The 26,815-nt window shown below is 36.6% G+C and overlaps 1 protein-coding gene across 2 annotated transcripts in view; it reads left to right on the plus strand.

Annotated features, from left to right (window-relative positions):
• TPK1 (thiamin pyrophosphokinase 1) overlaps positions 1 to 26,815 on the plus strand; it is a 319,082-nt gene that overhangs the window by 65,806 nt on the left and 226,461 nt on the right. For both annotated transcript variants that reach the window (XM_045792418.2, XM_045792417.1), the window contains exon 3: positions 3,559 to 3,630. In XM_045792418.2, coding sequence (XP_045648374.1) covers positions 3,559 to 3,630 — 72 coding nt within the window. The remainder of the gene's footprint in view (positions 1 to 3,558; positions 3,631 to 26,815) is intronic.

The following is a 26,815-nucleotide window of genomic DNA, read 5'->3' on the forward strand; positions in this document are numbered from 1 at the left end:
ACTGTACCATATGTTTTCATACTGTATCATTCTTTTCAAAAATGCCTTCGCAGATATTACCTTAGTGAAAGTACTGGTTTAGAGGAGCAGTAATGTGGATAATAAAGCCCTTCCCCCTCATCACACTTCTCTTAGAGCCACAAAAATGCTGAGTTTACATATCAAAGAATCTGTTACTGAAGGTGGTTTCATTCATTCATTTAAATATACATATCATATTGTTGAATACTTTTTTTTAGCAGTGCAGACCTTGTCGAATATTAAAAGACCATTGGTTTATCCAAATTACTAACTCCTTGCCATTAACATAATATTAAGCCCTTAGCATGTGTCAGGCTTTGAATTTTTTTAAAAAGATTTATTTAGAGAGAGATTTATTTATTAAAAAGATTTATTTAGAGAGAGAGGCAAGTGAGGGGGGAGAAGGACAGAATCTCAAGCAGCCACCCCTCCCTCCAGTGAGGAGTCCTGGGGGTGGGGAGGTTGAGAGGGGGTGTTGGATGTGACCACCCTGAGATCCTGACCTGAGCCAAAATCAAGAGTGAGACGCTTAACCAACTGAGCCACCCAAGCGCCCCCCAGGCTATGAATTTCTTACATTGATGTTCCATCCATGTTGAGTGAATGAATGGGTTAAAGTTTTCCTTCTTGCATTTTAATGCATGCCTGTTCTTCTTTAAAGTCCTCTTCTAATTCCTATCTAGATTATCTCAACCCAGCCTGATCATTGCATTAATTAAAATTCAGTTTTTCTCTACAAGATAAGGTAACCCCAGATAACAGTGACTTAAAATCCACGTTTAGTTTTCTTCACATAAAAGAAGTCTGTAAGCAGACAATGAAGTGGTAGAATGGAGGCTTGCTTCATGGAGTCACGGGGGATCCAGCTCCTTCAGGCTGTCGCTCTTGTTTTAATGATCCTAGGTGGCTGCTAAAATTTTATTCAGCGATTCCTCAATCCTTGATCCAGGTGGCAGGATGGAGGAAGACAGGAAACAGAGGATCGGGCCCCTTCCGTTTTAAGGAGACTCCCTATAAGTAACTTATAAAGGTCTAATCTACGTCTACTCTTTACTCTTAAAACTACATTTTGCTACGAAGAAGTCTGGGGGATATAGTTTTTCACCTGGAGAGTAATGCGCCCAGTAAAACAAAAAACAGCAAAACACAGTAAAAATCAAAAATGAAACAAAATGAAAACCCCCTCAGGATTCTGTTGTTAAAAAAGAGAAAGAATATCATGAGGCAGTTACTGGTCTCTGCCACAATCCTTCACAGTAATGTGGCCCAAAGGAGTGTCCTGGATTCTCTTCACCTCTTGACAAGTGACTTTGCCAATTCTCAAACCTCCTGTCATCACTGTCTTAACTTGTTTGTGCCTACTCCTGCTTCCCCTCTCCAGAGTTAGTGTGAAGAATCTTGAAATTAGAGATGGACCTGACGTCCTCTAATTGTAGTGAACTCCAAATGAATTCGCAGTTTTAAAATTGTGGACTGTCACCTTTTGTAATGGCTTCTCACAGTGGTTGTTTTAAAATGGTTCACATTGTACTCTAATTCCATATTCTCACTTTGGTTTTGTCTCCTTATAAATAAGTCAGCCACACTCCACCTCTGCTTCGGTTCTGCGTGTCTCCATGTACCTCGATCTCGATAGGTATTGACTCTCATCCGTAGGCTGAGAGGAGGGCTGCAAGCTCAGTGGTGCCTGAACAGGAGTATATTGTGCTCTCTAAATGCCTGCCAAATGAATGAATGAATCCCAGCCTTTCTTCCTCTTCAGAGTATAAGAGTGTTTCTATGTTTAAAAAATCTTCTCTCAACTTTGCTGACATTTCCCTTCATTTCTCATCGTTCACTTTTTATTTTTTTAAGAGGAGGCATCTCTCCTCCTGGTTTACTAACTGCTTGTTCTCTTCCCTGTCTTGAGGCTCCCACTGTGACTTTTCAGATTTTGCTTTGAGATTTCCGCTCCTCATTGGCCTTTTCTGGTTGTTTAGCCTCTGTGACATCTCTAGAGCACGCTGTGTTATTGACAGTGCATTCTGGGAAATGCCCTCTTCGTTCTTGTACCTTTCTGGCTTTCCTTCTGCATTTCCTTTGTCGATGTCCTTCAGCTCTGTAGTGGTGAGCCAAACAGTATGATATTGCTTTCCTTCTTTGTTTTTTTGTCTCTGCCTTTTCTTTGCAATATCTTAGCTGCTAGGCTGCTCTTCGACCGTGGCTGTTATTTCTGTATGCATGATTACCAAATAGACACAAATTGCTTTTACTACTCATTTCTGCATCCCTTTTAAATACTCCTTGGGTGCCTAAACTTCAACTCCTCTGTCTGTTTAAGGAGTATGAAATCTGGGATGCTGGTGTTAGTGTCTTGGGTTCCTGTCATTAAGGCATTGCTTCTGAAACTGCATGGTGGTAACCCTAATGGTAAAGGATAGCAATTTCCTGTGTGGTGTTTTCCTTGTCTGGAATGCCCATTCCTTTATTCTTTCCAATTGTTTTTTCCTTTTAAGATCAAGTTCAGAAATCTGCATTTCACAAGATTTCTAGGGGGACACCAGACCTTATTGACTCTCTGGGCTTTGAACTCCTGCCATACTCATCTTTGTATCACCTGGTCCTTCTCATATACTTGTGTTGTATTGTATTGTAGAATAAATCCTCTTTATTATAAATGTTTTATCTCACAGATACTCTGTAATCTTATGCCTCTTTGTACTCTCAGTGCCTGCTTTATAATCAGCACTTAAGAATGTGTGCTGTGGATGATGGCATCCCCTTTTCATTTCCTTATCGCATTCCATTTCTAACACTGAGATTGCTTAAAAACTTAATTTTTCTTATCACCAAACAAACATTTCTCTTCCATAAATGAAATGGAGTGCTTGGACTGAGCTGAATGACAGGTTTTCAACAGCCTGATTGCATTTTGCTTTGCACTATTTTTAGTACATTATAAAGGACTTAGAATGACTGTTGGAGAAGTAACTTTTCTCTGTCTTTTGAGTGTCTTCATCTTTTGAGTGTCATCAAAAAAGTTGGAGTAAAAGAGTCATGAAAAGAGCTAGTGGGATTCTCTGCATACACACAAAAAGTTTTGTATGGGGAGGAGAGAGAGACGGGGTAGGAGAGAGAAAATAAATGAGAATGAGTGTGAAAACTCCAGTAATAATAGTGTCAGGATGGTGTTGGACCAGCCAGATAGAAGACTAGTTGTGTCAAAGGGGTGGATATCTCATAAGGATGAGAATTCATTTTAAGACCATTTTTGCCCCTCATCCCCTACAAAAAGAAGCTTACCCGATTGTTTTTAAGATAAATTATTTTTATAATCAATTCCTCAGTAATGCAGTAATGTTGCACAGACATGTTGGATACAGTAGATCTAGCTGAACTATGGTGTCTTTTAAAATGAAAGTCTGAGAAATTAGCTGTGGTTGAAATTTAGCTCTGTGGAGACTGAAAATCTGGATTCGTAGAGTGTGATTCCAGACTCAAATGAGGGGAACAGAGTACTCTGTTTACCTACTTATTTTACTTCTTTTATTTCCACAGGGAAGTTGAAATACTGCCTTGTGGTTCTGAATCAGCCTCTGGACAAATGTGTTCGTCATCTTTGGAGCAAAGGTAATCTTAATTAGCATTTATTATTTCTTTATTTTCTTAATCTATTTAGGACTAATATGACTATTAAATATTCCAGAATCTAACTACAATACCAAAAAGTTGAACTTAGAACAAAGTGATATAATTATTGAATTATCAAAAGAATGGGTCTGCTCTGTTAAGTGGTTTCTATGGGTGGTTTCCACAGGATGGCCCCCCAAGGACAGAATTACAATGTAGCATCACTACACCGTATCTCATGTATCAACGCTGTGGATGTTAATCCTGAGTACTCACTAAGGGTTTGTTGAAGTGTAAGTAGTTTTGGCTTGAGCAGCAATAAAAAGCATCCTCCAACTTCACTCATCCTAGCATCTAACAATAAGGTATCGACAGGGTGACCAGATTCAAAAAAAAAAAAAAAAAAAAAAAAAAAAGACGAACAGTATGTTAGAACCTCTGGGGATGCTGAAAAATATAAACATGCAGTAGTTTTGCAGAATTAATACTTCTGTGAGTTTTCCTGTGAGAAACAGATTTTATTAACTGTTTTTTACATTATTCTTTGATTTTTTTATAGCTTTAGCTCTAGGCTAGAAAATAGTATTAAATATCATTTACTGTTTCGAACCTCTGCTCTTCCATGAAATCTTGAGCTTTTTTCAAAGGGCTACTTCTACTGAGGTTAGCAATGTAAAATTTTAAGCCAAATTAGATAGGCAGAAGAACGTGATTTTGGGTATATCGATGCATATTTCAGATGATTCTGTCTTATTGCCGAGTTCTTTAGTATCCTCAGCATCAAGGCTGTGTGTCTTAGATTGCAAACCTGTTATATCAGTAAGTTCACATCTGCGGACAGAGGTAGTTGTGACACTAGAGGGAATAGATGATTATGGATGATTTTGTATAATGATTTTTTCTTGTCCTATGTGATTACCATGAAAACGCTTTATTCTAAATTTAGCTATCTTTATGTTAGCCAACTGAAAATGTCACATTGTTACTGCACTGGAAGTTGGAAAGCCATTTAACCAGTAACTTCACTTTCCTAGAACTTCTCACTTGCTTGCAGTCAGGTTGTTATGCAGGTGCCGTCAGAAAGGTCCTTTGGTTGTCACATCAGTGCCTAGTGGTGTGTCTGGCATATAATTGCTTAGTAATTACAACTGTGAAAGAGTGAATTTGGTATGATTCATATTGCTAATAAGTACCAAAGTAAACTGATGAGGCACATTCCTTTTTATCTGAACTTATCAGATTTTATAGTTTTAGGAGAGTGTGTGAACAGCTGTGTTTTATTGCACATCTTAAAAATAAAATAATGATTGATAGGAACTGCTGGAAACCTTGGGTAGGGAAAACTACATCTAGGAAGTCTCATTTCGGAGGCTGAAGGGTCCTGTTTTGTCCATAGTGTGAAATGATGTAGAGTTTTGAGCTGACCGAAGTTTCTCATTGCATTAGTTTCCTGCAGTGAATTGGATTTGAAAAAGTTTCATGCCAGATATACACCAACTATTTATTTGATTTGCGTTAAAAATGAACGGTAGAGGGGCACCTGGGTGGCTCAGCCAGTTAAGCGACTGCCATCGGGTCAGGTCATGATCCTGGAGTCCTGGAATCTAGTCCCCTATTGGGCTCCCTGCTCAGAGGGGAGTCTGCTTCTCCTTCTGACCTGCCCCCCACATTGTGCTTGCTCTCTCTCAAATAGTCTTTAAAGAAAATGAACACTAGGTCAGTTTGTATACATGGAGAGAACTAAAGATACCTAAATGTGACATGGACTGAAATGGTTAGGTGTAAGTCTCGTTTCCAAAATAACTTTTCTTTAGGTTATTGAAATGTACTTTCATGTATATGTCCAGGATAATTCTTTGCTCTCTGGATCCATTAACCATTATAAAAAGTGGCTCTATTCATAAGTACTGAGGAAAGGTAGAATAGGGTTTTTGTGATTCTCACAACAGAAGCTGTGACTTTTTTTGTTTGTAGTGTCCTGTTTTGTGTTGCTCTTTTTCCAAATAAAAGTAAAAAAAAAATGTGTATTGGGTGCCTGAGTGGCTCAATCGGTTGAGTGTCCAACTCTTGGTTTTGGCTCAGGTCATGATCTCAGGGTTGTGAGATTGAGCCTTGTGCCAGGCTTCACACTTGGGAGGGTTTTGCTTGAGGTTTTCTCTCCGTCTCCCTCTGCCCCTCCCCTCACGCGTAAGCATGCACACTGTCTCTCTAAAATAGATCTTTTTTAAAAACTGGGTATTAAAGGAGGGCACTTGTTACGATGAGCACTGGGTGTTGTATGAATCACTTATTCTACTCCTGAAACCAGTATTGCACTGTATATTATATAACGAGAATCTAAATAAAAATTTGAAAAAACAAAAATAAAAACGAAACAAATATAAGTAAAAAAAGAAAAAGAGGGGAACTTTGAGCTTGAGTTGCTGATCTTAACAAAAGAGAGAGGCCTAGAAAAAAGTATAGAGAGGCCTTGAGGGCCAGGGACGGAAGGCAGTGTTGCGGTTGGAATTTCAGCATGTTAAGGGCCCCAGACAACCTTGCCATGGCTACTGTGTCTTGAATGCGTGACATTTTCTGTAACAAGTCTGAAGATTTGTGAAGAATGGAAGTCAAGGGGTGAAATCCAGACTATGACATCAAAACAAAGACAAAATTTGGAGGCAGCTGCACAGAGTAAGTCTTTCATATGAAATTGATAATTTAACTTTAATCTATGCTAAGGACTTCTGGCAAGTAGGGATTTTTCTGAGATTCCTTTAAGGGGAAAAACTGTTTTGAAGGTTTATTTATTAGTTTTGCCCTGTAATGTTTATATGACAGGTTATGCAATTTATTTTAATTTAATAATTGCGTAATTGACTAAAGAAGGGATTCAAGGGAGATGAAAAGTAGAGAAGTTTTTAAATGTATTTTCTCTTTGATAACCTCATGCACTTTCAGTGATTTTCTTGGTTATAGGTCTTGGTCATTTTAATCCCCACCTGCCCCAGCAGTTTGTATACTCAGTTCAATCTGTTGATATAAAATAAGTCCAGAGGTAGATAGATGAAAAGGCAGAAAGAACTATAGCTACTATCTAACTTTTCTGTAACTATCAAAGCTTATCGGTATTTGTGAATGGATATTGCCCTCAGATCTTTTACCTTTTTTTTTTTTTTTTGAGGTGGACGTTCTCTTCCAATAAATGTCTTTCTCATCCTGAATTATGTGAGAAATGACGAAAAATAGGGAAGTCTCTGTTTGAAGGATTCTGCTTATTTCTTTTGTAGATCAGTTATTCTCCATTTGGGACCACCATGCTTACCACAGTCTTCAAAGGTAGTAGGAGGGATCTGAGTTACATAAAATTAAAAAGAAAAAACAAAAAACCAGAAATAAAAAACCTGACATTCACTTACCTGGGATGAAGTTTTAGATGGACCAAATATCAGGTTCCTAGGGTTTGACTTATTAAAATGTATCTTCATTTTTAACGTGAGCTTATGGCTCTTCTGTCTTTTCCATTTGATCTGTAGAACATAGTGACCATGTGAATGAGATTATGAATAGATTATCTGATTATAGTGATGCCAGGTGCTTTTCTACAGTGTGACACTCTTTTCTTCTAAAAGGAGTTAGTTTTCTTAACTTGATTTCTTTCTTTTTCAGTTCTCTGGTAACAAACCTTCAGATCATGCCAGGGTGTGGGCACCGTACTTGGGTTCATTGCCGATGAGGCTTTAAGCCATAAAACATTTGACAAATCGGGCAGATCTTTGAGGTTAAAAGGACACCCACGCAGCATATGTGAATCAAAATAGAAACAAGGTCTTTGATAACATCAGTGTTTTCCCTTCTGGTTCATTTGTAACTGATGCTTGCTGAGGCCATTCTAGGTCAGGCATTGGGTCCAAAGCTGGGAATGTAATGGCCGGCTCTTAGTTGTGGCTACAGTTGAATTAGGGGAGCACAGACAGATACAGGTGCTTCCTCACCAAGGCACGTCAGAGGCTTTGGGAGCCACAAATCCTTAGAATGAACTTGCTCATCCTTGTTTCTTAAGTAGTTGAAATTATCATATATTTGATTGACTGTACTTTGGTCATGTCTGTATGCCTTTTTCTTTCTTTTTAAAATAAAAACACCTTATATAAATCAGTTCTTAATAGAATCCTGACTTGCTCTACGAATTAACTGATCTCGTGCTAGTAATTAGTATTGCCATCAGGTTTAAGTTTTAAATGATGTAGGAATCTGTTAAGTCACCTTGCTTTGATAGTTTTGTTGTACAAACCCTTTCCTTTATAAATTGTATACTCTAGGACTCGGTAAGCTTCTTTTTACCTGGTTATTTGATATTAAGCTCAGCCAAAATTAGCAAATTTATGTAAGATTCTTTTTTTTTTCCTTTTTCTATTCCCATTTTTCTGTTCAGTGGGATCTCTACCTTATTTCTGGTATCCAGTGTGATTATTCTCCTTAAAATAAGAGAAATTGAATACATGCCATTTTTAGGTGTAGACTGAAACTATTGATTGATTTGCTTTAATATAACTTGGTATCAATCTCTCTTTTAATCTTATTACATTTATTTGTATACTTTATCCCTGTTAGAGGGATTTCCCGGGAAACATGTATTTTGATAATTACCTTACAATTTTGAAATCACCTTAATGCTACTCTAACAGCTGACTCTGGAAGTCCTAGTCCATCTCTTTTAAAAGAGTGTGTTTCTACATACGCTGCAGTTTTTCTCCTCTCGGGCCTCCTCTCTCACAGCTATTTCTTCTTATGTGTTTAATGATTGAAATGATAAAAACTGACATTTGTGGGGCACCTGGGTGGCTCAGTTGATTAAGCGACTGCCTTTGGCTCAGGGTCCTGGGATCAAGCCCTGTGTCAGTCTTCCTGCTCAGGGGGGTCTGCTTCTCCCTCTTCCTCTGCTGCTCTCCTTGCTTGTGCTCTCCTGCTCGCTCTCTGTCAAATAAGTAAATAAAATCTTTAAAAAAAAAACAAACCTGACATTTGTTGTTTTTTTGTTTTGTTTTGTTTTTGCATAACATAGATTTTTATATATTCATTTTGGAAACTTTCTCTCATCCTTTCAAGTCCAATGCCAGTGCTCTCTCTTGTGAAGAAAGGCTCCCTTAGCTAGCCTCAACAGAGAGATCTTATTGGTATTTGTATTGCTTTTCTATTACTTAATAAACGTCACCTTATCCATCCCTGAGGATGAGCTCCTTGAAAATTGATACAACATGCTTTGCTTGATGGTGTTTCCTTGTCTCTCCTGTAAGACTAGCCTGGGGGTAGTGATTGTAGGTCATGTTGGCAATTGCTGGAGACCACTGTTGGTTTGTGATGCTATCTAGATCCTGGAAATACTCTTGCCCTGATGTGAGACCATTAGCAGGTGCACGCATGTGGGATCTCTCTTGTTCTCTCTTCTGATTCATCTTCGGTCCTCAGCCTTGATTGGGTCCGTTTTCTACTTCTGCTAGACTTGAACACTATCATTCATTTTTTTCCCCTCTGCTCTCTGCCTCCCAGATGCTTTGGTATTTCCTTGTACAATGAGCTAGAACTCATATTTTCATTAATCTCTCGTTCTTTACACGTAGCTCATGTACAAATGTATTCCTTTTCTGCCTCTATGATTGTAGGCCTTTGATGGTTACGGTGCTAACAAATGTGTCACTGGACTATATTGTCTTTGTTCATTAAGTCATTATGGTAAGGTACATCTTCTGTTATATACAAATATAGAAAAGTATGCAGTTCGGCAGTACTCCTATCTTTTGACATTAGCGTTTAAAGAGATTTATCATATATTCTTAATGTAATACTCATAAAGCTCCTTTAAATAATTTTGTTGTGAGGGGCGCCTGGGTAGCGCAGTCGTTAAGCATCTGCCTTCGGCTCAGGGCGTGATCCCGACGTTCCGGGATCGAGTCCCACATCGGGCTCCTCCGCTGGGAGCCTGCTTCTTCCTCTCCCACTCCCCCTGCTTGTGTTCTCTCTCTCTCTGGCTGTCTCTCTGTCACATAAATAAATAAAATCTTTAAAAAATAATAATAATAATTTTGTTGTGAGAACTGTAGATTAACTTTATTTTTGTGAATTCTAATTGTTTTCCTCTAGATTTCCATCTTTAATTATAGAACTGTGTGTGTTGTAAAAATTTAAAGCATCAGTTTGTAATGAAAAAAATCAGTCCTTATAACTATTTACTCTTCTTTTTAGTATTTGTTTCATGCTTTTATTTTTTCCTTTTTAATTTCCTATGAAATGATTTTCATAAGTATTTTTAAATATCAGGGTAATAGATGAAATGTTGCTAATAAATAGGAAAACGCCCCTGAAATGAGTGCCAGGCAGGTAGTGTAGGCATTAACTGCCTGTTTTACTTTATTGTTTATGCCATTTAGTTCTGTGTCCTAACTAATAGGTCAGTTTTGGGTTTTTTTTTTTTTGTTTGTTTGTTTGTTTTTAAGATTTATCTATTTGAGAGAGAAAGAGAAAGTGCGCATGCATGGAGCACCCAGGTGCCCCTAGTATGGCAGTTTTTAATGAGACCAGAAAATGGCTTCCAGGTTAGCATGGCTACTTACGGTTTATATATATATATATATATATATAATACGGTTTATATATATATATATATATATATATATATATATATATATATATATATATATAATACGGTTTATATATATATATATATATAATACGGTTTATATATATATATATATATAATACGGTTTATATATATATATATATATATAAAACAGTTTATATGTAAAATACGGTTTATATATATATAAAATACCATGCCAATAGCCAAACCATGACTATTGTTGTATGCTCCATGTTTACTTTAATACACACTTTTTTGCCTAATGTTAGGCCTCGCTGGAGTGATGCTGATGTGTGGTTAATGAGAGGAGTGTGAGCACCTTATTGATAGTTATCCTTGCTCAGGAGACTGAGCGGCAGCCTTTGTGGTGTTGTATCCTTAGTGAAACAAAGTAAAAGGGAAAAAAGTCCCAATGGAATCTAGTTCTACACTAACTAGATGGTGGACTCCCACTTAAAACCTAGAAAACATCAGTAGAACATCCTCTCTGGATAACTCTCCAGGGGCGAATGCGAGAAGTTGCATTTCTTTTCTTTCGGTTCTTTAGATCAAAGTACTCAGGAGTTAGATGGCCTTCCCTGAAATGTAGACATTGTCGTGTTCAACAGCTCTTCCTAGCAATTTGTAATGAGAAATGAAGGTTTCTCTACCGTGGTTTTTCTCTGTTTCAGTTCAGTATACAGCTAATCCATTTAGTGTGAAAGACTTCTGAAAGGACAGGCTGGAGAAGCAAACAGAGAAACATGGCAAAGTTCACATTTTCTCCCACACTGTATTGTGTGTTGTGCCCTTCAGAATCTAGAAGCATTTGTTTTTACCTGGGTCCTATTTTAAACTCGGTGACCTATTACGTGTTAGATAAGTACTAGTGTTTCTGTGTGTATTAAACATTTGTCCCACTTTGCTTAGTGGCTTCTCCCTTGTAATAGGGTATTTTAGGACCAGGTACATCTGGAGATTTATTTAATCGGCTATGGATGAGTTGAACATTTCCACTGGTTAGCATCTGTGTATAATGGTAGATTAAAAAATAAGTTGAACTTTTCTGTAGTGTAAGTCTTTGGGGGAAGCTGAGCCTCTCTGAGCTTTTAGTTTGACAAGAGTACTTGCTTGAAGTCTTTGGAAAGAGCTGCCACTAGCAGGCAGAAAAGATAGAGGGTGTAACCAAGGTCTCTTTACCACCTCACTAGGAGACAGATGTTTGGCTGAGAGGCAATCTGGTCCACATTCTTTGTATGTCTAGAGTTCACTGGTGATGTTTAGTCAACCTGACTGGGGTACCAGAGGAGAAAACCTTAGGGCAAATGCTTGTTTAAGCTACTAGAAGAGGAACGGTATTGGGAGGAAAGACTCTATTTTTGAACATGTTTACTTAGTAGAACTGAACACTGTGAGTTGTTTGATTCATCAAATGGCAGAATCTTGATGGAAATGAAACAGTGATACCGTCTAGTGAGGCTTCCTTGTCATCTAAATAGTTATCATGATTTAGCTTTTAGGAATAAGCAAGTTATGACTACTGGATAGGTAGAATAGCATGTACGTTTTTGTCATTTGAGTATACTGACGCAGACCTGGCAGATATGTTATCTGGGAAAATGCTAGGCTTTAGGGTATTCGGATTTTAGTTAGGATGATCTGAGAGGCATCTGTTCTAGTAATGAGTAGCTTAGTCATTAGGCTTAAGGATCCTGTAACAGTTAAGCTTATCACAGTTTATTGAACTACCAAATTGACACTGTTTGTGTCATTTTCCGTGCTTAGTGTTTCACAGAACTTATGCTTTGAGCACATTTAAGTGAACATTGAGCCAAAGATCTGATGAGCAATTTGCATACTTCGTTCAGGTCCATTAAGTAAAACAGTTATGTACAAGCTGTGGTCCCTGTAAATAAGGCTGGCAGAAAAGATCTGTCCCAGTCATACAGAAACATTTGGGAGACGATGAAAAGATTATTTAATATAGAAGACATTTCAATATATTAGTAGCACAGAACAAAATAAGTTTTGTTTGATATGAGACCAGAGACCTATTTTACCATTCCCCTCCCCAAGATGATGGTCCATTTCTATTGAAGGAGATCTTTTATCATTCTGGGTATTATAATACAAATATTATCAGATGCTTAAGACTTCTATGTTCTTTTCATTCCCAAGGGTCCCTCTTATGCCTTTGTGTTGTTTTAGTAACCATATATCATAGAGAGTGCAGGGAATTTGTACTACAATTTCAGTACTTAATATTTGAAATACATTTGGGGCACCTTGGGTGGCTCAGTCAATTAAGTGTCTGACTCATGATTTCAGCTCAGGGCATGATCTCATGGGTCATGAGATAGAACCCCATGTCAAGCTCACTACTCAGCAGGGAGTCTGCTTGAGATCCTCTCCCTCTCTCTCTCTCTCCCACTTGTGATCTCTCTCTCTCTTTCTCTAAAATAAATAAATCTTTAAGAAAATATTTGAAATACATTTCTAAATCTTCTGCTATACTTCCTAATTCCATGGTACTCTATATAAACTGCTGCACTTGATATTCTAAAGAAAGGTCATTTTTAAATATCAACTTTCACAGCATAACATTTTCTGATATGTTTACTGAAAGGAAAAAAACTGCCTCCATTACTTTGTTTTTTAATCCATATATTTTTGAGCATGGTCTGTGTCAAGTAATGTACAAAGACTGGGATACCAGTAAGAAACACATAGGCCTTTTTCTTAAAGTGCTTATAATCTAGTGTCTAATGTACCTATTCCCAACGTATATTCCAAATAGTTGCTGTGAAGTGTATTATTATTAGGGACTGATTTGTTTTCCCCAAAATCATATGTTGAAGCCCCAGTGTGATAATATTTGGAGATAGTGCCTTTAAAGAGGTAATTAAGATTAAATGAGGTCTTAGGTGGGGTCCTACTGCAATAGGAGTGGTGTCCTTATAAGAAGAAGAGAGATGAGGGATGGTGTTTTGAGAAAAGGCTGTGTGAGGATGCAGTGAGAAAAGGTGCCCAGCTGCAAGCCATGGAGAGAGGCCTCAGGAGAAACCAGCTCTCACACCTTGGCTTTAGACCACTAGTCTCCAGACCTGTGAGAAAATCAGTTTCTATTGTATAAGTCATCCAGTCTATGGTATTGTGCTATGGAAGCCTAGCAGTCTAATGCAGTTGTATACAAGGCTTCTTGGCAAGTGGAGAATTGTTCAATTCTCTGTTCTCTATAAATAGCATTGATCTCAACGGTCCTTTTTATTTGTAAACCTGGTGCCAGGTGCTCTTATAGGCAGTCTTGATCTTACTGCAGTACATTGTAGGTTCTATCCATTACTGGTAGGCATTGAAATTCAATGCTAAGTAGCCTCAGACTGATATTGGCCCTCCTTGTTTACAGAAGACATTTCAGTGACTTCAGAAAAACAGTGGAAATATCATATATATTAGATATTAATTGGATGGATATAAATAGATTGGGGAAATAAATTTTGGACACCTTAAACACAGGAAAACATATAGATAAAATAGAACAAAACAAATTTAAATAACTCAATTATCAATGATTATTTTGGGCATTAATTTATTACCCTGTATATATGTATATGCTTTTCTTATAAAACATCAATTAGAAAGTTTCTTTGCATTACTTTGGGACCATTGTAAACCTCAGCCTGGATATTTTGTAGGTCATTTGACCTCAAGGCCAACCTTAAATGGATTTTTTTCCCTCCTCCTTCATAGGATGTAGTTTTTCTAAGATGTGGCCTGTTTGTGGTATGGTGACCAGCCCTTTTGCGGTAGATTTGTTCATTGATTAGTAAATAAGGAATTACAAATCCCATCAGGAGTCCAAAAGGACTCTTGGTGAAACTGTTGGTACTAGGTAAGATCATCTAGGAATGGAAGGATGTTTTAGGGGAGGGGGACCGTTTTTAAACAAAGACTTAAATCTGTTTATAAAGAAAGCTTGTTCCTGTGCATGCTTTATTTTGTTTATTTTTATACTTTTGTGTTTCTGACTTGGTAACAGACATGTAATTCTTTTTAAGATTTTATTTTTAAGTAATCTCTACAACCAATGCAGGGCCCAAACTCATAACCCCAAGATCAAGAGTTTCATGTTCCACTGACTGAGCCAGCCAGGTGTTCCCAGACATATAGTTCTATAATAAAAATGTTTAAGATATGTTATTTGCTTTTTAATATATACATTAGAAAAATACCTCACCTTTCTTCACTCTCAATTCCTGCCACGTTAATAATATATATAACAATTGGGTGGTTTTTGTGAAGTCAGTAGACTCACTGATGTAGCCATACTGGAAAAAGGATTCAGCAGACTGTCCAAGGATGGTGAATGAAGCGGGTTAGTGAAATCAGCAGATATGTTTGCCAGACTTTTATCTTTTAAAAGTTACCTGCCTTTCTCTTCTTTTTATGTAACTTAATAGTGACAATGGGAAAAATACCAGTGATGGTTATTTCCTCCCAGTAAGTAATAAATGAATGACTGTAAGAATTGAGCATTATAAAGTATTTTATTTTAAATTCTTTCAGCCTGCAGTTGAAATTTATTCTGTATGTAAGTGGTCAATATGTAAAACATATTTCAAGGTAGTTGATGTTAATTGAAAAATAATAGAATCATCCAGAATATTTGTTTTTGAGACTGTGATTCTGCCATTAAATAAAAGTGTCAAAAAATGCACCTTCCCCTCCTGTACTCCATCATTCCCTTTAAGAACACAGGAGTATTTTGCTTGCTCAGTAATGTGATTGTGTCTTTGGGATGTTCTTGGAAGTTCAAAACAGAAACAGTAGAGGATAAATAAGGTACATTGAATTTTTTTCAGCTGTCAGCTGCTTTTGGTTATGTTAAAAAATAGGTTGGTAATATTATGTTTCAGATGTACTTAACATTACCAGCTTGGATCATCCATTGGACAGATATTTATTGACTATATAACTTATCACTGGTTACAAACCCAATCTTTTTGCCTAATGATTACCTTATATGTCTTTGTTTATAATGATGCATTTGGTAATTTTGGTCCTTTTCTTAGGGTTCCACTGGCACTCATTCATGATTCACAGGATTGTGCATTCTTCCTGTTCAGTAGCATATAGAATATTGCAGAATAATAAAAGGGAAAATATCTTTGTACTGGCTGGCAATAGGCTGTATTTGTCACCTTGGAGGGAGGAAAAAATAAATATAGACTAAAATTTGTATGGCTATGAATGTACATAGAAAGTTTAGGGATCTTGGGAAATAAAAATATGCCAGCTTCAACAACGATATATTTATTTAACTCAATAGATTTAATTGTTTTCACTTATCCATATGGCTTATCCATGTCCATATGCTTAAATTCACCAGATTCTCCTGTGCTTTGATTATGTCGACAGGACTATTAGTGTTGTTTTTCCTTACCTTTTAATTTTATTAATATCAATTATTACTAAATCAAAGATGTCCTTGAGAAAACACGCTTTTAATTATAACATTCAGTAGGCCTCTGAGTACTATGTTCCAAAACTTTCACTGGTTGAATAAAATGCCATCTCTCATTGTTGGAAGTGGGATAGGAATGTTGTCGGTTGTCGTGATGTTACACATGAACACTGTTGCTAGTTTTTACGGGACATTTTTTAGCAAAGGCCTCCATACTAACTTGCATTCCATGTGTGCCCTTTTTTATCTTGTCTTAGATAACCAAGCAAAAATATAACCTGTGAATGTTACAGGTTAGTCTAAAGCTAGCATTTTTTTCCTAACCATAACAGAATTGTAAGCATGTTTAATAACTTCCTAGTATTTTCTTGGAGAGGGGGTGAATTGTTTATGCTCTCGGAGTATAACAAATCAAGATCTATCTGCTTTCTGGGTTTTAAAGAAACAATACTCCTGGGGGCGCCTGGGTGGTTCAGTTGGTTAGGCGTCTGCCTTCAGCTCAGGTCATGATCTCGGGGTTCTGGGATCGAGCCCTGCTTCTGGCTTCCTGCCCAGTGGGGAGTCTGCTTCTCCTTCCCTCTGCCTCTTCCCTGGCTTGTGCATGCTCTCTTGCTCTCTCAAAATAAATAAAATCTTGAAAGAAAGAAAAAGGAAAGGAAAGGAAGGGAAAGGGAAAGGAAAGAAAAGGGAGGGAGCGAGGGAGACTGGGAGACTCCTTTCCTCCACAGGAGAAAAATAAATAGAAAACATACGCAAACTTTTTTTTTTTTTTGGGTAAATAGAAAGTGATCCTTTCATACTTAACAGTGTTAACGACATTACATATGTTTAATTAAATGTGGTATAGAAATGGTTTGGAGGTTCTACTTGCAGAAAATGGTTTTTCTCTCATGTCTTGTGACACCTGTTAGCTCTCCGTAAGCACACAGCTGTGAACTATTGTAGCTAAGTATAATCCTGAGGCCTTCTACGGTAGTTGGAGGCGTTACCATTCATTCAGTTTAACAAAACTCTGAGGTTGTGGTATGAATGTGTATATTTTATTCTTTATTAGTCTCAACTGGCATTTAAGTTTCTGGAAGGAAGACCGAGCCATGTAATACCTGTATTCCTTGTTAAAAACAAAAACAAAACAAAAAATCAACTCTAGTTATGGCAAATTTTGATGAACTGTGAATCTCAGCAAACTAGAAATTCTTTCAGCTAACCTTTGAGAAGTTGTGAATTCTAAATGTCAAACTCCCAATCAGTATGAAAACAACTTGGTAAAGATTCCGTCCATTCTCCTACTTCCTTTATGTCTCCACTAATGAGACTTCATATCTTGAGTGTTGGTCTTGATACTTGGAGATCTTTTGCCATTAAAGCAGGTTTCAATTATATTTACTAGATGGTACTTATTATGTTAGGAACAGTCACTAATTATTTTATATGCAGATTTTTAATACTTGTTAAACACTGGAACAAATTGGAAGGTTTATGTATTACTTAATGAATATTTCTTTTTCAGTGTAGTATAGATAACAACTTCATTAGCGTTTCAACTTTAGAATTAATGTAAAATTTACTAGTGCCTACTGAGCATTTTGGGTTTCTCCTAAACAATTTTATATTACCATACAGTTGTTGATGGTGTCTGTTTTTCTTTTTAAATTTCGAACAGTGAACTAATTGTAATTTCACCTGTTTTATATTCAGTTTTGAATCAAAAGTACAAGACAATGTATTCCTTGTGTTACATGGATATGTCACTTCAGCAAATTTCAGTGGTATCTTAAGCAAAAGTAAAAATTATTAATTGCATTTGTTTTTTCAGTTTAATGAATAATACTAACATGGTTCTGTAACTTAAGACAGATAAACGATAAATGTGTCAGCACAATAAGTGAAGAAACATTACAGAGATAAATATAACAAGTTATTTATAACTATGGAATAAAAAATTGTAAAAGTGAATGAACTTTTGGAGAACATTTATCGCCAAACTTTTGGTTATTACTTGTATTCTTTTCCTTTTTGGATGTATAAGAACAGCCTTAACCTGATGTCTGATTGATGTTTGGTTCATCAGACTAGGAGGTTATTATATTTGCTTGATTAATTGGTAGCTGTCACCATCTTTATTTCGTTTGGCCTTTCTAAACTGCATTTTCAACTTTGGTGTCTTAAGTAAAAATGAGGAAACACTGCTCCAAAACAAACTAATCCATGTTTACTACTTGTTTTCATTTTCTTATGACATCAGTGAAAAGATGTGTTTTTTAAAATTTATGAAATTGGTTGTTTTTCTGATTGGCTTCTTCAAGTTTGCATGGTTCTTGCCCATTTTTATTTACCATCCTTGTTACTTGGAATAATTGAGGTCTTTGGCACCTTTGATATAATAGATGATGATTGTACTTTTAATTTGTTAAGTAGCTATTGGAAGCTTTCTTCAGTAAATAACTATCACGTCAGTACTACTGAAGGAAATTAAAGAATTGGAAGATCTATTTTTACCCAGGATTATTTAGTAAATAGGTCTGTAGATAACCAATATTGTAAAGGGGAAAATGCAAATAAAACCATTCCTGTGTCTGGATGAGTTGGAGAACATTTTCCAGTTTCAAAAATTCCTTTATTTCTGTTTATTTTATTTTCTCAGGAAAATGGCATCTTTCCTGAACAGATTTTTCAAGGATGAGTGAACAAATGTTCCTTTGAGCTTTTGGAGACAAGCATTATATCGAAGCAAATAAAGTCCAGGGACTTTTCCTGAGATTTAAATTCATTAGCACAGCACAGACAGTGACCATAAGAAAGAATCAAGGTTTTAAGTGGACAAGTTAATGTCAGAAGTGGAGGCTGTATTTATTTTTCCCTTCAGTATTTCTCTGCTTCCACATCCTTTACCACCTCCAGCCGACACATAAAGCAATGCTTTTTAACTGTATCCCCTCCTCCCCAATTTTGTTTTGCAACTATGCTTGGAGAACAGCAATAGATAATTTTAATTAAATGGTATGGATGTTTTTCCTGGGGGAACTACATGTAATAGGATTGTTTTAGCTGTTAACTTTCACTATTGGATTAAGATTTGTTTTCAAATTGCTAAACTCCATTATTCTTGGCCTGAAACACGCTTTCCACTGGAAATTTCTGTGTTTGTCTCTTAACACATTTGGAACCACCTCATCTTTCTCTTAAAATCAGAACTTCTGTGGTTTTCACAAAGTAAGGCTCACTCTTAGGAGCCATCCTTAACCAACCCCCTTCTTTTTTTCAACCTTGGAGATGTGTGTCGTGATGCCGGCTTTCTTTTTACAGTGTTGCCTTGTTCTCAGCCATTCCCCTTTCCTGCCCCCAGCTGATCTCTGGTAGGTACTAGTCCTGCAGTTGGTCTGGGAATTATCTGCCTACCTGTGATGATTTTCAGTTTCTCTCTTTCCTGTATACCATCTTTAGATTCATTTATTCTCTCTTTGCAGAAGCTTTGCCGGTGTCACCATTGCCTACAGAATCGAGTTCCTATTCCTTAGACTTGTAGGCTTCTGTATTTAACGTTTCTTTACTATTCTCACCCTTAACGTGTGCTGTCTTCACAAGTAGACTAGTAACTTTTTGAGGGTAAGGTCTCTGACTTTTACCTCTTAAAAGTATTCATGTAGCATGTTGTGGACAATTAGAGATGATAGAATCTCTATTATTTGTCCCTCTGTCTGTCTGCTTTTCTTCCGGACTGCCTGTCTGCTTGCCTTCCTGTCAGTCTGTCAACCTGCCTCTGCTTCTCTGTCTATGCCAATTTGTTTATTGGTGTCTCAGGTCCTGCGTTTCCCATTCGAGGAAAATGAGTCTGATGTCTCCTGTCTATTTTATCTGACATCTTTCCCCACTCTTTTTTTTTTTTTTTTTTTTGTAGGCACATAAACTCAGCTTCTGCTCTTTTTCTAGATTTCCAAGATCTAACAACCAGTTTTTTTCACATAACATCATGATGTTTCCTTTCTGGGTCCTTGATAACATGAGAGCTCTGTATATTGTATGCCAAGGAAAATTATCCTTGTAGAGTATACAGTATTTTAAAGAATTTAAAAAGTAGAAAGCAGACAAGTTCCTCATTATGTATATCATTGTATTTCTGATTACCTTACATACAATGAAAGTGATAAGTTAATATTATAGATATTAATATCATCTATAATATTAACACCCTGACATAGAGGTGTTAATATAGAGGTCCCACAGCACCTGACATAGAGCAATTGCTTTGATTTTCATTTAAACAACTAATCCGGATATGATTTTGACAGCTCAGATAGGTTAGTTCTGCTGCCTGGAAGCATGTCCGATCTCTGTAGACACAGTGCAGTCACTTTACAAGATACTGTTAGTTCATTAAACAGTTAAACATAGAGTTACCATTTGACTCAGCAGTCCCACTCCGAGGTGTATCCCCAAGAACAATGAAAACACGTGGCCACACAAAACTTGAATGTGACTGTTCATAGCACCATTATGCAGACTAGCCAAACGGTGGAAACAATCCTAATGCTCATTAACAGGTGAATGGAGGAAAAGTAAGTGCTCGTCCATACCTGGAAAAATATGCAGCCATTAAAAAAGAATAAAATACTGATATCTGCTACAACATGGATGAACCTTGAAAGCAGTACACTAAATGAAAGAATGCAGGTACAAAAGACCACATATTACATAGTTTCATTCACATAAAATGTCCAGAACAGGTAAGTCTACAGAAACTGAAAAAATAATAGTGGATGCTTAGGGCTGAGGTATGGAAATTTAGGGGAGAATTTCTTAAAAGGAATGGGGTTTGTTTTTAGAAGGGTGAAAATATTCTAAAATTGATGGTAATGACGGTTACACAATTCTCTGTATATTCTAAAACCATTAAATTCTTTAACAGTGTTACCTTGATGGTAGGGGAATTAAATCTCCGTGGTTACAAAAAAAATAATAGACATTAAGGTGTAATTTAATATCTTCTAATCTTTATTATTCTAATAACTTTTAATATTTGTCTTGATTAGGATGTTCCCTTTTTTTATGAGCTTTAATTATACCAAAATTTGTCTCGCGCTTCATCCTCACTTCTGAATACATTCATGCAGTTTGGGCGGGTGATTCTGAAATTTAACATGCATCAGAGTTACTTGGCGAGTCCCAACTCCAGCGTTTCAAATTCATTACATCAGAGGTTGGCCTCAAGAATGTGCCTGACAGTTTTTTAGCAATTTTTGACAGTTTCTAGGTCTTACAACATCATTTTTTTTTTTTTTTAAAAAGCGCTTTCATTAGCTTCTGAGCTTCTGGCCTTGGTAGAGCTGAGGTTTTAGCGCTGCATGATCTCTCTGGTTGTGCTGCACTCCCACAGCACCCCTCTTTTACGGTGCGAGCGTAGCTTTTTAGCGTTCTGTTTGATTTCCTTTTGTGAGCACGACTCACCCCTCGCCTGCCTAACGGGCTTCATGTTTGAGTGAAAGCTTGTTATCCAGTGTTTTAATCTTGATTTTCTTTAACATTTGTAGCGCTATTTTCTTTGCACATCTGCCTTAGAAAGGTTAGAAACTTTGTGCTGCACGAAATAAAATTTCGTGACTAGAAAAAAAAAAACTGATAAAGGGATACACTTAAGAAGTTAGACACAGGGGCGCCTGGGTGGCACAGCGGTTAAGCATCTGCCTTCAGCTCAGGGCGTGATCCCAGCGTTCTGGGATCGAGCCCCACATTAGGCTCCTCTGCTATGAGCCTGCTTCTTCCTCTCCCACTCCCCCTGCTTGTGTTCCCTCTCTCGCTGGCTGTCTCTATCTCTGTCAAATAAATAAATAAAATCTTTAAAAAAAAAAAAAAAAGAAGTTAGACACAAATGTCATTTATCATTTTTTGGAGTACTTTACTATTCATAGTATTTGTTTTAATTCCCAGATTAAAGACAAACTTTAGTTTGTTTTAATTAGAACATTCTCATTTGAAATCTTTTCAGTAGGTAAGCTTAATGTGGAAAAGTGCGACAAAGCATTCATTATTAGCAAATTCTTAAGGAAACTGCTTTTGGAGGAAATTTATCTTCTTGATTTAAAACAAGCAAACAAAACATTTTCTGGAAAGGAAATATTCTTAGTATCTGTCATCATGAAGTCCTTAAGCCTCTTGTCCAATGTTGAGAATTAGTAATGGTTCAAAATACTTATTAAACTAATAAATGAATGAGCCATCGGCTGGGAATCTGGCAGATTGCTGGGATTACAGGGAAGATGAGACCCTTGCGTTGAAGGGATTTAAAGTCTGGTAGTGTGCATTGTAAATCAATCAGGGAGGATTTACTTAGCATCTGAGATTTACCAGTGCTGTGTAAGAGGCTTGAAGGGGGTCTGAGAGGCATAGAAAGAAGGCCCTGCCCTGGAGAGTTTTTAACCTGTGTTGCGATGAGACCCGGCACAAGAAATCACCGCCTGATCTGTGTAGTGTATTGTGTGGTGGTGACTATGCGTGCTGTTGGAATTCAAAAAGGGACGTTGGGGATTGAGCTGGAGATGTGTGCGGATGCACACACATCAGGAGTTCATTGAAAAACAGCCGCAGGCAAAAATGTCATCTCTGATAATAAATTGCAAGGAGATCAAAAGTGATGTTTCAAAAAGGAAAAAGAAACAGCTTTTTTTCTAAAGGTTCTAAATTCTTTATTGTGCTGGTGTGGAAGGAGCAGCTGTTGGCTGGCTGTCAAACTGAGGAATGGTGATGGATGCTGGCCAGTGTAATGCCCCTCTCCTGCCTACTGTGTTGTTAGAGGACATTTTACGTCGGGCTTTGACAGGCACCACAGAGTTTGGGGAACCGTCTGGAAGGGCAGAAAAACCTAGAAGCCAAAAAACGGACAGCTTACTTAGAATGTTTTACAGTGTTGGATAAAGTAATGCAGAATTGTATTTTATGAGCAAAGGTAGGAATATAATGAAAAATATAGTAATATGGAGAATATTAGAAACAACCCTTGGGCTTATCCCACATTCGAGTGTTAGAAAAAATCTCAAGTCATTATGGCTTTGGAAAACTCTATTTCTAATAGCCGTTCTGAGCCAAAATATTGGGTTTTCTCTCTTTTATATAATGGTAACGGGAACCTAGACCCGTACAGGGAATGCTATGTGCCGCAAGTGGGCATTATAGCTTAAAACTCTTTGAATTTAACTTAAAAATTCCTTTTGCCTTATAGGTGTTCTATGTATGTGTATTGAATTGTTAAATTTTTGTTGATTGTTTTATTGCACTAACATTGGTCTTGCAGTGGGTCTTGTGACTTCAAATTTATGAGAACATCAAACTTGATTTAGGCAGATTTTTAAGTTGAGACCATATGTTTGCTCAAGTGAATTAGTCAATAAATTATAAGTATGGTGGGTATGTACATAATATATATTTACCTTTTTTTCCAAAATGATTTAATAAGGAAATTTAAATTGAACCCACTTTCCAACACTGCTCATTAATTATGTATAAAATATTTATCTTACCCATAAAGACTGTGTAATAATATTGGACCCTTATATCACATGTGGTAATATTTCCAAATGTATAAAAGATAAAAATGTAAAGAATAAAAATCTTTGAAGACAATTTAGTTAGGATACATGTGAATGTAGGGTGAGATAAAGTCCATCTTAACTAGGGATTGGAAACCCAGAGGTTTAAAAGATAGGCATTTGGACTATGTCAGAAACCTAGTAAATTTCTATAGTTGGAAATGTCACAAACAGTGTTAAAAGAAAAACAGATTTGGAATAATAAGTATAAAGAGATGATAAAAGGTTTTATCTATAATATAAAGAGAACTGTTATGTATATGAGTAAAGATAAATAAAAGCCAAGTTTGTAAGAAAAAATTTTCCAAGCTAAAAAAATAAGCATTTTAGAAGAAAATAAATTCTAGTAAACCCCAAACATATGAAAAGGTGCTCAAATTCACTGTAGTTGAGGAATGCATGTTAACATAGCGAGATGCCTTATTATATTTATTAAGAGTGGCAGAAATGAGAGTAATAGCTATTGCTGTTGGAGACATAGGAAATGGGATAATCTGATACTGTTAGCAGAGATGGGAACTATTATATGTTTTCTTTGGAAAGTAATGTGGTAATCGCAATAAAGAAAGCACTTGTCTCTTTAATTCTGCAGTTCCGACTGTGACTCTCTCCCATAGAAACATAAACTATGTATGTGTGAAAAATTTGTATGTATGTACACATATATAGACATTTAATGCAGCACCTAATAGAGGCAGAAAGCTGGAACACAAAGTAAATGCCTATCCATAGTTGAATATTATCATACATTATGGTATATCTGTGTCATAGAATATTATGCCACTTTGGGGAAAAAAAGGAATTAGGCTATATTAGCTGCCTTGGAATTTCCGTGAGGTATAATTGAGAGAGAAGTAAAGCAAGATGCAGAAAAGTTCCAATTACATAATTCTATTTTTGTAAGTTAGAAAAGTCTATATATACATACTTTAGTGTATGTATGTGAAAATTTACATGTGTTGATAAACATGTAGAAGCATGGCCCTCATATGTTTCTTGGACAAGGGTTAAAGGAAGAGCATAAGGTGATATTTATGAGCAAAGAAAAGAGAGAAAATGAAAAATGAAAGTGTAAAAATAACATAAACAAAAACATTATGATAGGAACAAATTTGTGTATGTAAGTTTTAAGACATTTATATAGATTGCATATATGTATTTAAAAATACAATTTTAAAAAGCTGAGAACAATCTGAAAGAGGGAGAGTGCTGATATGTGTGCCAAAGGAATTGACCATAGACATATCTTTTGGCTGGAAGTTATTGGCAGAACTGTAATGATGTTGTGAAAAATACCACTTGACAACCACAAAAAGCTTATCTCTAGTCTTAGAAAAAAAAAATTTTTTGAGGTTGATATTCCCTTTTATATTATAACTACATCTTCAATTTACTGAATAGGAAAAAAAACTTTCAAAAATTACTGCATTACTTCAGTAAAGAAATAGGTAGTGATAACTCTGGAGTGTGATGCAGGTTGGTTCTGGATATAATGGCACACTATATGAGGTGAGGTATGTAATTTGACTGAGGGAGGTCACGGAAGGCTTCCTGTAGGAAGCAGAAGAGGATGTGTTCTAGGCAGAACGGCAGCAGAGAAGAAAGTGAGGAGTATGGATTTCTGTGTTAAGTGCAATGGAGCAAACCAATCAGCTAAGTAATAGATTGTAAATGGAAATTGCTCCATTTTATTGACTCTAAGACTCCATTGATCGCAAGATGTGTTATTATTTTATGTTCCACTCAGGAAGACCTGCTTATTAAACTACTTGTTATACATACATTTATATCTCGTGGTTTCTCTGGGTCAGGAATTCAAGAACAATTGAGGCAGGTGGTTCTGGCTTAGGATCTCTTAGGACGGTTACCCTCAAGATATTGGCGAGGAGGACAGCCATCTGAAGGCTTGTCTGGGGCTAGAAAACCCACTTTCAGGATGGCTCCCTCACATGGCTGACAGGAGAATCTCACACGCCCCGTGGAGATGCTTGAGTGCCTTTATAACATGGAAGTTACCTTTTCACAGAGTAATCAACCCATGAACATGAGTGAGGAAGATTCTGTAGTATCTTTTATGACCTTGTTTCGGAAATCACTTACCATTACTTCTATTATTCATCAGAAGTGAGTCACTAGATCCAGCCTACTTTCTGTGGGAGAGAAATTAGACTCAACTTAGGAGCCCAATGGGGAGGCGGGGAGAGGGCTCGATCCCAGGCTGCTGAGATCATGACCTGAGCCCAAGTTAGACGCTTAACTCACTGTGAGTCACCCGGGTGCCCTCTGACCATTAAAGAATTTGTAAATAATTTCTTTTATCTTTGTTTAGTGTTCTGTCTTTACAGTAAAACATAAGTACCACAGCTCAACCATAAAAGCACTTGTGCTTTTTGTCTTACGAGTTTGATTGTAACCAATCCTATTTTTCTCATTAGCTTTTGAGTTCTATAACTGAAGATTCTTATACTCCTGTGGTTTTCAAGAATGTTACCCTGGTAGTTGGGAAAGAAATAACCTCCTTATCAATAATAGAACTTTCAGATACACCATCTTTTAGATCGAGTTTTTGATGTGTAGCTAATAAGGGAAGGTGAACATAAAACTGTGAGATGTCTGAACTTGTCTTCTAAGTAAATAATTGGGATTTTAAGAATTGCTTACTGGTTGGTCATCTGGTTTACATTTGATTTTTACCAACTTGTTTAACTGAGAGGAAGAATCATTTTGGAATAAGAAAAATTACAGTTTTAGCAATCCCAGAAATCCAAAGTGTGGAGCACCGCCGTTTGCACGTGGGACATTTGTTACGCCAGGCTTCAAGCTACTGTACGCGATTGCTCAGGAGAATAAATAGTCCCGTTAGATGTGAATTTTAATAGTAGTGTTTATATACTGTTCAAACAGAATTTACCTGAATATTAAAAACAAGACACTACTAAAAAACTGCCTTTTATTTTTTGTTGCCTTTGATTTCTTTCATCAGCATTTTGTAATTTTTACCATGGAGAGACTTTCCGTGTATTTTTACATTTATACCTAAGTATTTTGATGTTTTTGAGGTGTTTATAAGTGATAATTTGTTTTAAATTTGGGTTTCTACATGTTCATTGTCAGTATATAGAAATGGGATTGGATTTTATGTGGGGTTGAAGTGGTCCTCATGTGAAAAACGACGCTGTTTGTTCCCATAGGAAATAATGAACCACATGAATGACTTTGCTCTTATTTAGGCAAAATCTTCAAGATTTTTTTTTGGTAATTTTTGATGTTTTCCTATCATTTTCAACCACATCATATAAATCACTTTAAATATAACTTTATTTTTTAGGGAAAACTTTACAAAGAAAGTATTTGCCCCGAGAAAATATTTTGCTAAGGAAATGAGTGATCCATGATACATACTGTTTTTGAAATACACTTAGAGCATAATATATGCAGAAACAATAACTGAAGCTTAATTTTCCTGTCAGCTATTTTTCAGATGAAACTGGTTCTGATTATTTGCTTAGTTTTTAAAAAGTCAGCATCATCAGACTTGCCTCTAAA

This window comes from Ursus americanus, chromosome 3 (assembly GCF_024610735.1).
Source record: "Ursus americanus isolate L20-20 chromosome 3, mUrsAme1.1.p, whole genome shotgun sequence".
Taxonomy (NCBI): domain Eukaryota; kingdom Metazoa; phylum Chordata; class Mammalia; order Carnivora; family Ursidae; genus Ursus; species Ursus americanus.